The sequence below is a fragment of the Eretmochelys imbricata genome, chromosome 1, assembly GCF_965152235.1.
Source record: "Eretmochelys imbricata isolate rEreImb1 chromosome 1, rEreImb1.hap1, whole genome shotgun sequence".
In the NCBI taxonomy this organism is placed as follows: domain Eukaryota; kingdom Metazoa; phylum Chordata; order Testudines; family Cheloniidae; genus Eretmochelys; species Eretmochelys imbricata.
In genome coordinates, this window is record NC_135572.1 from 321900666 (window position 1) to 321912836 (window position 12171).

Below are 12171 nucleotides of genomic sequence, written 5' to 3' on the forward strand. Positions count from 1 at the left end.
GGAATTGGGTGAGGGGTTAGAGAAAAGAACTCTGACCCTTTAGCTGGAATGTAGTATCTCTCCTCTGCCCCCTTGAGGGTAGGCGTGCAAGTAGCTGGGGTATGTCAAACTGTTTGAGCTGGTTGGAGAATGGCATAGTTAATGGGTAGAACAACCCCGTTTGGTACTGAGGAATGAAGGATGTCCAGGAGCTGATGCTGCTTGTCCTGTACTTCCTCCAGTGGAATATACTGTTTGCCTGCCACCCTTCACAGGAGTTCCTGAAACTGGAAAAAGTCATCTGGAGGTAAGGGGGAGGCTGAAGGACTGCAGCATCTGGAGAGGATAATGAGAAACACTCCTGTTCCGCTGGTACCATCAGAACTGGACTGAGTGGTTCATCCTCCATAGCTTGTTTGGAGCATCTGCCTGAGGGTGCCCTAAATAGATATAGGAGCTAAGCTTCCTTCGTAGAACGAGTGGGTTCCAAGGGTGGGTACTGGGGCCAGGACCCCCAATAGGGCCAGCAAGACTGATCTGGCAGATGGTGCAGAGCGCCACATGGAGAGGGCAACCAGCAGCTTCCATGCTGCTGAAGGGGAGGGTATTGCCACACCACTGGTGGACCTTTCATGTAATTGTACTAACAGCAGTGAACAGGTGGCTCTTGTGCCCTGTCGGAATCAGCCGAATATAAGAACTCAGATCCTGAATCCAGTGGTGGTACTATCGAAACCGATGGAAGAAACAGTTCTGGGCAAATTGTCAAAACCCAAGATGTTTAGAAACAGTCCCAGGCCCAGGATGTTCCTCTTTCCCCAGTTCTTGTTTATACTGCAACAGATACATTTCAACAGGTACATTGTCATGGCAATACCCCCAATGCTATTTCCTTATCTGGTATTTCTCCATCTTTCTCATATTTTTCACAAACAGCTCTGGATGGCTTAAAACCTCAAATTCTCGTTTCGGTTATCAACATGCAACTCAGGTCAAACACACTTCATCCACACTAGGCCTATAACATATTACATGGATATATGGATTATGTATGGATATATGTATCCCAACACCTTGTGTCAACATTACCCATTCTATACTGGAGCGGAGCACTGTCCCCGAACCGGCGGATCCCTGATCTTAAGGGAGGCTGACACTGCAGGTGTGCATGGCTTGGTACCAGCAGATCTGTTGGTCTGTGCAATTTTTTGTCATGTTTGTGTGCCTTGGAATGCCGCCACTTCTCTGTGACTGGAACTCATGGAAGGCACATCATCGTTTGGCTTGGAGGAAGATTTACTGCCAGGCTTATGTGCATGCTTCCTTACCTCCCAACTAGGCTCCAGTACGGGGTCTGTAGATGCAGTACCACTGGAGCTGGAATTAAGCTCTGCAGCCAGAGAAACACTCCTGAGTTTCTCAGGCCAATGTATGGGGTGGGGTGTTCCTTGGCCTGGTTTTGACTTCAGACTCGTGGCAACCTCCATGAGGTGCTTCTAGAGGTGATGAGCCTGGTCTTCCTGGGTACGGCTTGGGAAAGACCTGCAGATATTGCACCTGGATGAAATGTGGGCTTCTTCCAAGCAGCAGAGGTAGCATTGGTGCGTGTCACTGACTGAGAATGAACGTGGACGGGAGGCACAGATCTTGAAACGTGGCATCTTTGTCATAATCTGTGTGTTGGTGCTGGGGAGTGGGTGGGAGGGGGAAGAATGGGAAAACAGATTCCCCCAAAGTCCAAATCCTACTAAAACTGCTACTAAAAACTAAACTATGAAGAAACAGCAAAAACAGTAGACTAAAACTAACTATATATAGAATTTCTAAACTTCTTTTCTTTAAAAGTGCATCAAAGAGGAGAGGACACTAACAGTTCCAACTCAGACCATGCAGCAGTGAGAAGGAACTGGAGGCGCAGTGACTCTCAAAGAATTGGTGATATGGTGTATAATCCATGGAACATGATCTCCCAGTGTGATGCTGTGGCCAAAAAGGGCTAATAATGTGATTGCGGGATATATAAACAGAACAGAATTGGAGTAGGGAGGTTATATTACCTGTATTTGGCCCTGGTGCAACTGCTACTGGAATTGTGTCCAGTTCTGGTGACCACTTTTCAATAAGGATTTTGAAAATTTGGAGAGGATTCAGAGAAGAGCTACAAGAATGACTGAAGGATTGGAAAACATAACTTACAGTGAGACTCCAGAAGCTAAATCTATTTAACTTATCAAAGGGGGAGACCTGCTTGCAGTCTGCAAGTACCCACATGGGACAACAGACATTTGGTAACAGATGGCTCTTTAAACTAGCTGACAAAAGTATGACAGATCCACTGGTGACTGCAAGTTCAAGCTAGACACATTCAGACTAGAAATAAAGGTGCACGTTTTTAAACAGTTAGGATAATTAATCACTGGAACATCCCAGCAGGGGTTGTGGTGGATTCCCCGCCACTGCAGATTTTAAAATCAAGACTGGATATTTTTCTAGAAAATGTGCTCTAGTTCAATCACAGCTATAGGACTTGAAGCCAGAATTATTACAGGGAAATCCTATGGCCTTATGTAAATCAGACTAAATGATCACAAAGGTCTATTTATGAAACCTTAAAAATCAAAAACAGTGTCTACATGCTATGCTCTGGTTTAGCCAAGAGTTATTGGGCTGGATGCAGGAATTAATGGGTGAAATTCTGTGGCCTATCGGACTGAAATATAGTTGTCCCTTGTGGCTTTAATCTTATATGAATTTCAGATTTTCCCCTAATGTATTATATTGAAAAGCATGACATAGGTCACTGCCTTGTAAAGGGCCATCAGACTGCATGAACCACTGATCAGATCTATTATAGCAAGACTGCCAGCTGTTTGCTTACTGAAGTGGGAAACAAAAATAAAACAACCCACAAATTTTGGTAGTTTAAAAAAAATTAAAAGAAAACAGTGAGGTGACTATAAGCCTTGTACTGCTTGTTATGGGAATACCTTTAATCAAAACCTTTGTTTAAGGTATATGGGCAGTCAGAAACCCAAAAAATGAAACTGTAGGCAGTCCAGGCTGGATCATATTGTTGCTTACAGTATTTCTTAATCCTGAAAGGAGCTGCACCACTAAGTTTTCATAAAAATCACTAGATAGCTACAGTTGAGGTTATTTTTGTACACCAGGCTTTATTATTTAAACATTAGTCAGTAAATTTCTAAACACTCTTTATCTCACTTATACAGGAAAATAAGCCATATATATGTTCTCATATTTTGCCTGTAAAAAAAAATACTTAATGCAGGTCATTCTCATAGGGATGGATTTTCTGAACACTGTTTTTCCAAAACAAAAAATTAAAGGTTGTTTCTTGGCATAACTGCTGCAGTGTTTTTCCACCTTTATCCTACAGTGTATAACTTTTATCGCTAAGTAACCCTTGTAATCTTTAGCTGACATCTTCCAAACTACATTCTAATTTCCTAGCCCCAAATCATTAAGCTGATCCTTTCTGTGAAAGTGCACTAGAAGCCATCTAGGTTATCTGCTTGCATGGGATTATTGGCTGTATTAAAAACAAAAAAAAGTTAGAGGTTGCCTAAAATGTAATGCTTTATGTCACCACTTCCTTTCTCTCATTAATATGAGAACCTGGACAAAGCCCAAGTGCAGCACAAAGCTATGAGTTTCATAAATATAGTACCTCTATTATAGGTTTTTGTGATATTTCAGCCCAAAGAGGCTAAGTCACCTTCAGAAGCTACAGATTTGTTACAACAGGTGAGAGCAAGGAAAAAAGCCTTTTGGAAACCAACAGCTTTCTTCAGAGAAAAATGCCAGAGACTAAAGAGAGGGGAAGAAGAAGAAGAAACAGAAATCCTTGAAACATTGTAAAAACTATTCTTTTGACATAAAACTTTCTCAGAAGTCTGGATTGAAATACTTGCCTGGGTCTGAACCGGTACTACATGAACTCAGAGGATTGCAGGGCACTGAATAAAATACATTACAAAATCGTAGACTATTACAGATACAAAATTAAACGTCAGATGGGAGAAATTCAACATTAGTTCCTGGTTCTTTTTAGCTTCTGTTTTGAGAAGCCAAAAGGATAATGGTACATTACAGTATGCATAAACTTTAGGTATTTATACTCGCTTGGTACAAGACTGAAGTTAGTATAGCAACTTTACCTTGACGCACAGGATTTTGAACTTAAAGTTGTTTGTAGTTAAATAAAAAAAATCCCCTTAAAGTTTAGGAATACAAACTATTTAGAAAACAATGCTGAAACTAGAGGTTCTGAGTTTCTGTTTTGGATCAAATGCTTTTCACACATTCACTTTCAGATGGAAAAGTCTTCGGGTCACGCCCTGAGCACTGGAAGTCGTATCTATGGATTAAAGTTAAAAAGTAAAAGGGAAAAATAATTACAAATGGTGAAGTAGATCCAACCACCCTCCTGTGAATAAGAAGGTGCTGGTTTAGATAAAAAGTTAATTCCTGTGTAGTAAATCTAGTATCTTGCTTAAAAGGGGCTCAGTTAGCTTAAATCACATTCTTTAAAAACTGTTCTCCCTTAGTTAAGTTGCCATCATCTTAGAAACCTTAGAAATAGATTTTCAAATCAGATTTTTAAGTTATTGGTATGAATGCTCAACAAGCAGTCAGCCAATTTGTTTTGATACACAAAGCTCTGTTTGGGTGCTTAGCTTTTAGGCACTCATTGGAATATAATGGCCTTGGTTCACTTATAATTTTTTGATGTACCTTTTCCTATTTGTAGGTCTCCAAAGGCCATACTTAATGACTTGGAGGAAACTTAAAAAAAAAAAATCTAGTTCCCCAAATACATGTGCACAATTTTGATAAGTTACAATATAGTCTATATAACTTAGAATTTGATAATTAACACATATGGGAAAAGAAACGCTTATATCTCAGTAACAACACCTTCTGAATATGGAAACAGATGTTCCTGTATTTATCATACCCTTATTAGAGTCTGTATCTGTTTAGAAACACACACAGTAAGTTGCCCCCACACTTAAGCATACTGAAGAAGCAGGCACTCACTGTTGCAGAGATTTCAATTCAGAAGGCAAATCGCAACCTACATAAACTCCATTTGCTAGGCTGTATTCCAAAAGAGCGCTGAAACAGGGATCCTACCAAAAAAAAGTTATGTTTAAATACAGTAGTGCAGTTAGAATTAATTTGTGTATTTCAGAGAGTATTAACAGGTGATGCAAGCGTACAGGAGACCTAAATTTATCTGAATAAATTATTGGTCAAAAAATAGAACCTGCAGACTGGTTAACAGAAGGTAATTAAATAATGTTGCTGTCTTTAGCTGGAATTTACATTTTCTACAGATAGATTCGTATGTGCTCCTAAAAATATTAGAAGTTTCTGAAACACTGCATTCTGGAAAGGCACACTAACCTTATTTTTTTGATTCACTATAAATGATGAACCTAATACACACAGGAAGATAGTGATTCTAAATACACAGAATTCTTATTAGCTGTAGTCCTCCTCATTTCCTTACCTGGAAATGAAAGTGTTTTGGTCCATCCTCTCATCTTGGTCAACATGGATTTACAAATCACTATTTTGTGGGTAACAATCATGTTGTTTAGGTGTCAGAGTAGCAGCCGTGTTAGTCTGTATTCACAAAAAGAAAAGGAGTACTTGTGGCACCTTAGAGACTAACCAATTTATTTGAGCATAAGCTTTCATGAGCTACAGCTCACTTGCATCCGATGAAGTGAGCTGTAGCTCACGAAAGCTTATGCTCAAATAAATTGGTTAGTCTCTAAGGTGCCACAAGTATTCCTTTTCTTCATGTTGTTTAGGTTGATTTGGATGCATTGTTAATAGCTTGTTAGATTCCCTTTAGGCTTAGTATTCCCAAAATAATCCAAGGACTCTTAGGGCTTGTCTATACAGTGCCTAAATCCACACCAGCTGGGGTGAGAACTGTAATACGCACCAGCTTGTGTCATGCACTAACTGACCTGTGTAAACTCTGCTGGTGTGCACTAAAAGTTCTATGCATGTTAATGCAGTTCTGTTCAAAAATGGGACTGGTGTGAACTAAGACACACTATAGATAAGCTCTAAGAGCACTCGGATTCTTTTGGGAAGATTAAGCAAAAAGAGAATCTCTCTAACAAGATTAACAATGCATCCAAATTAACCTAAACATCATGACTGTTACCTACAAATATATTGATTTCTAAATTATAAATTCATATTGACCAAGATGAGAGGAGGGACTAAAACACTTTCATATCCAGGTAAGGCTGCAGATGGTAACTTAAAGAATGATGCTTCACACGGATTTTCTCCATCTAAACATATCTAGAGTTTCCCTATATGGTAGGGAAGATTGTCAACAGGATGGCTTAGACTAAGAAAAATTCTGACTGTCCTACTTCTACGTATTTGCTTACTCTTAAGTCCTTTAGAGATGCAGAAGACATGGACAAAAAGAGCTAAATATTCTAAAGACATGTAAGTGATATCTAAAAGTATTTTGACATTGTGGATGACAATGCCCATTGTATTTCTTAGGACATGGAAGTCAATAGCTGTAGTACTAACATATAAAGAGTCCCAGCACAATTGAAACCACAAGCTGAAAAGTCAAAAATATTGCATATAAATTCCTTTCTCTAACTGTCCCTTTAGTCACAGATAGGAACACAAATTTAAATAAAGGAGATGGCTGTGCACTGAAAAAACTAAATACAGGAAACTAGAAACAGTATGCCAAGGTTCCATCTTGGTGGCATCTCTGGTTTCTAGGTGAAATTTACTCAGTTTACAAGTAAAAACTCCGTCCTCCCCCAGCCAGGGCCGGCTCTAGGCACCAGCAAAACAAGCAGGTGCTTGGGGTGGCACATTTCTAGGGGTGGCATTCCAGCGCCAGCCATGCCGCCCCTAGAAATGTGCCCCTGCTGCCCCAGCTCACCTCCACTCCGCCTCCTCCACTGAGTGTACCACCGCCACTCTGCTTCTCCCCCCTCCCTCCCAGGCTTGCCGCACCCCCCACCCCCGCTCACCTCCGCTCCGCCTGCTCCCCTGAACGCGCTGCCTCTCCCTCGCCTGAGAGGGAGGGGGAGAAGCGGAGCGACGGCATGTTCCGGGGAGCAGGCGGAGCGGAGGTGAACTAGGGTCAGGGGTTGTATGGGGGGGCAGGAAGTAATGCAGGGGGGAATGTGGCACGCCCGGGGGAGGAGGCGGGGCCGGGGATTTGGGGAAGGGATGGAGTTGGGGCAGAGCCAGGGGGGCATGAAAAAAAAAGCGGGGGCGGCCAAAAATTTTTTTTGCTTGGGGTATAGCAAAAATCCTAGAGCCGGCCCTGACCCCAACTGCCCATCCTCCAAACTCCCTCTGGGATCTGAAAGTCAGGCCAGACTCTTTCACACTTGTGCATCACCACCATCAGTAGGAGATTATACATGCCAAATTCTGACTTTATTTTACAGTTGTGCAACCCTACTGAAAGCAACATCCAATGGAACTTCTGCACGTGAGAGCAGAATTTGGCTCCACACTTAAAACAATAAATATGCTAAAAGAGAATCCAGCTCACAAACCTAGCACTGCAGAACAATGCAGCTAACATGAGTAAAAAAATTACTACTTGACTTTTAGTGACATTTCACTAAAGTCAAGAGATAATGTGCCAGCTATGCATAGGGACAGGTATGTGTTAGGTTAGAAGGTGCCATTTTAATCACTTTTCAAACCAGAACTACACTAAAAGAAAGCAGTGCTCAACACTGTTTTGAAAAAGTTTCATATAAAGGAGAACAAAGAGTCATTGTTCTTCACACCAAGTAAATAAAAACTCAAAAAAAAAACAAAACAGTTCATAGCCCCAAAATACCATACAAATACTGCATACACACACTTCTGTTTTTTTTTTAAACAGCGAAAAAACAAAAATACCACCTTACTTTTACAAGTACATGAGGATTTCCCACCATAATAAGCAAAGCCTTGGGTCTGGTAATTGCCACATTAAATCGTTTTGCATTAGAGAGGAATCCCAAGTAGTATCTATCATCATCAAATGAACCCTCATTCGATCGTACCTAAAACGAATAGACAAACAAAGCAACAGTCAATAAGTGAGACGGAAACTCATCAAAATATACTGCAGTCAAAAATTGTTTTCTTTCCTACTGTAGTAAGGATGGATCAGAGAAAACATATAATAAGCACAACTTCACCCCGCCAACTATGTTGCCACTCTAAATATCCCCTACACAAGGTAAGTTCTCCAGATGAGACTGCTCAAGGAGAATGGTGTGTAAAGTGGCCCCAGTGAAGCAGCAATCAGGGGTGCCAATCCTAATTCAGAATGAGAAATTAGTAGTACATATCTTAATGAAGAACGCCATCTTAGAACATTATTTAATTTTATTGGTGAAGGTAGGTAATGCTCCAGAGAAGTTCTAATTGATCAACCCACAGACTAAGCTACTGTATTTGTACATAGAATAGTATTGCACGCTTCCTTACAATGCCCAGACATGCTTCAAACCTAACATGGAGGGACCACCTTCTTCAGACAACTGGTACTCTGGGACCACAACTTATCACACTTCATGTTGTTTCCTTGTTCTCTCCCAGTATGTTATATCCACCTATTGTCTCCTATTTAGATTAGGAACACTTCAGGGCAGAGACCTTCTTCACCTGTGTGTGCACACACATGCACCCAAGCTCAATGGGACCTTATGGTTAGGTTCCTAGCATGGAACTCAAGAGCTGGGTTCAAATACCTGCTCTACCAGACTTGCTGTGGGCAAGTCACTCATCTCTGTACCTCAGTATCCTCACAGGTGTGCTGGGAGGATAAATATGTTAAAGACTGTGAGGCACTCATACTACGGTAATGGAGCTAAGATCAAGATAAGTACTATCACAATACAAGTAATATGGCCTGGAAGCATTAGATTTTTATCGGTAAATGTTGATAAACGTCGATCTCACCATACAGAAACCAGTGAAAATGTATTTCCATCAATAATTGACAGTCACAGCTTGGTAAAGAAAGAAAAAATGATGCTTGAGAAATCAGAGTTTGATTTAAGGCTATATACTTCGCATATTTTGACATACGATACTGAAATTTGTGTTTTAATGGTTACGAGGATTTAACTTTCTGAATCACAAAATCTACTGTCATTAAATAATTATCGTCTGATCCCCCTCATAATTTTCTGCAACTCTGAAATTTTAAATTGATAAACATTAAAAAAATGCTTAAAAATAAACAGATTATTCATCAAAACTATAAAAAAAAATCAAATTCTGCCAAGCCTACAAATTTACAAGGTGATAAGATAGTTCAGTCTCCATGCATGTTTGGTGTTGGTGCTTTTGGATAGACTACCAGCAAAGGTATCAACTGAGGCAGTGACTCTGGTCATGTGCACTCCTCTCATTAGGAAGTGGGCTGAATGTTAACTTTCATATAAATCAAATAGCTGTAGACAGGTTCATTATCACAGTGATTAAAAGTTTTCTCCTCTATAGTTACTAGCTTAAATTTACACAATTTTCAATTCCCCAATTTATGTTTAAATGTACTCGAAGTTTGAAGTAAAAAAGTCATACCCTTGTGTAAAATAAATGAGACAATTGTTACAATATAAATGTAAATATTTACCAACTACTACAAAATGATATCTGACATACTGCAGTATTTGCCTGTACTTAGAAAATGAAGTAGTATCTTAGGTGCTGTGATACATAAGTGGTAGATAAAAATACGTTGCCTTTTAAAATGGTGATTACTGTTGTATAAAAAACATTGCACTTTTACATACTGTCGATATGATGATCACCAAGTACTCCTGCCCTTGAAACTCCTCTACAGAACCAACTTTAATATCCGTCAAATCAACATTTCGCAGAAGAAACCTAATTTTTTCTACCTATAAAACAAAAATATTTGAAGGAATTTGTTTTTAGATTAAATAACTAGTATCTTTCATACAAAGTGTACCAAAAATAGAACCTAATGTAAAAATTTTTATACCTCTCAAAGTGTTTGCATCTGGATTGAGAGCAAATGTTCTAACTGGGAATGATTAACAAGAGCTTTTAGATTAAGTACAAAGTTCACATGGGAAAGTGTCAAACCTGTTGCCAAACTAAGGGTATGTCTACACTACAAAATTAGGTCGAATTTATAGAAGTTGGTTTTTTAGAAATCGTTTTTATATATTCGAGTGTGTGTGTCCCCACAGAAAATGCTCTAAGTGCATTAACTTGGCGGAGTGCTTCCACAGTACCGAGGCAAGCATTGACTTCCGGAGTGTTGCGAAGTGGGTAGCTATCCCACTGTTCCCGCAGTCTCCGGAAATGAGATTAAAAAGTTCGTGGTTCTTTTCCTGTCTACTTGGCCAGTGCATCTGAGTTGAGAGTGCTGTCCAGAGCAGTCACAATGGAGCACTCTGGGATAGCTCCCGGAGGCCAATACCATCGAATTGTGTCCACAGTACCCCAAATTCGACCCGGCAAGGCCGATTTAAGCGCTAATCCACTTGTCAGGGGTGGAGTAAGGAAATCGATTTTAAGAGCCTTTTAAGTCGAAAAAAGGGCTTCATAGTGTGGACGGGTGCAGGTTTACATCGATTTAACGCTGCTAAATTCGACCTAAAGTCCTAGTGTAGACCAGGGCTAACGGGTAAAGTACCCAATAACACAGTTTAGGTACGATTAGTTGTCTATGGACAAAATTAATCTCAACATTTTAACCAGCAACTGATATTTTTTCAGTTTCAAATTAGTTCACACTTCTTGGCTTTTTCCTCACATTAATATAGTTTCTAAGAAATTTTGTAATGTTGAAATTCTTATGGTGTATTTAGCTACTATCCAGTCTCTCCACAATTTTCTCAACTGCTTCTGTAAGTAGGCAGAAGACCAACTGTGATAGATCTGGGGACATTAACGTGGGGGAGAGAAGCAGAATGTGTCCTTTTTCATTACTAGCTTTTTATCTGATAGTTTAATAGCATATTAAATATGATTGACAGTACAATACATAATGCGACTAGGAAAGCAGTCCAAAGTTTGCAATAGTTTCTTGCAATAAACAGCACTAGCAGTGAATCAAAAATATGAGTTTAAATTCAGAAACTTATCACTTATAAGCATCAGAATCAGACCTGTTTACGATATGGTGTAATCACTCCAATATCAGTCACCGACACTGCATTGTTAACATGTTTTGCAAGAAGGCAACAATAACGCATTACTTGAACTGCTTCTGTAGGATTAAACCAAGAGGGGTTGTGTCCTTCACGTGTTTCAGTGCCCTGCATTAGGAGAGAAGAAAATAAAGATCAGACACTGAGAGTTGTTGCAAATTTAGTGATAAATACCTGCTGATTATCTTCTTAATACTTAGGAGTTGGTTTGGAAAGAAGTCAAACTATACAGCAATGTCGGCTAATTTGATTAAATGTATCTACATAGTCTAGAATTAGACTGAGGAAAAATGAACAGGTCCTTCTCCAATTACTGCACTTCCAAGCATATGAAATTTATGTTACTAAAGAAGAAGAGTCTCCCACCTATCAAATCTCCCTTAATTCCCCACCCCCATTTTAGTAAGAATATTTTACATACCTTTATGCCATGAAAAATTAGTGGAAACCCCTTCCTCGGTAATTTTTCCCAACCCAACAAAGAAGTTACTACTGAAGTGTCTGCACAAACTTCCAGCTCTTTATGATAAAACAGTTTAGAGGGCAACGCAAGCAATGTAGAATGTGATCTGTAATTCTTCAAAAGTTTTGTAACCTGCAAGGACGAAAACTCAAAATCCATGAAATGAAATTGCACGCATACCACATCCTGCAATTCTTGTCTCCTTCTCCCAGCACAGAGAAGATTATTGTCTGCTCTTTTCTCTAACCCCTTCACCTGCCCCAGTGACCCCATCCCATCACCTGATCTCCTCCACACCTACTCTCATCCTCTCACTCTTTTCCTTAATCCCTCTCCCTCACATCTAACTCTTTTCCCCGACAATACAACCATACTTAAGTCTCTCCCATCTTAAAAAAAACAAACCAAACAAAAAGCCTCTTAACCCCATTTGCCTCTCCAACTACCCATCTCCCTTTTGTCTCTAAGTTCACTGAATGTGCTATCTACAGTCACTGTCTGGAG

General features: G+C 39.9%; 1 protein-coding gene across 1 annotated transcript in view; it reads right to left on the bottom strand.

The window, feature by feature from the left end:
• Nucleotides 1–5036: 5036 nt before the first annotated feature.
• The window catches only part of MOV10L1 (Mov10 like RNA helicase 1), an 81777-nt gene continuing 74642 nt past the window's right edge, over nt 5037–12171 (bottom strand). The window contains exons 22-26 of the mRNA XM_077807850.1: nt 11626–11799; nt 11163–11312; nt 9816–9923; nt 7935–8072; nt 5037–5132 (exon numbers count right to left, since the gene is read on the bottom strand). Of these exons, the coding sequence (XP_077663976.1) occupies nt 5037–5132; nt 7935–8072; nt 9816–9923; nt 11163–11312; nt 11626–11799 (666 nt within the window). The remainder of the gene's footprint in view (nt 5133–7934; nt 8073–9815; nt 9924–11162; nt 11313–11625; nt 11800–12171) is intronic.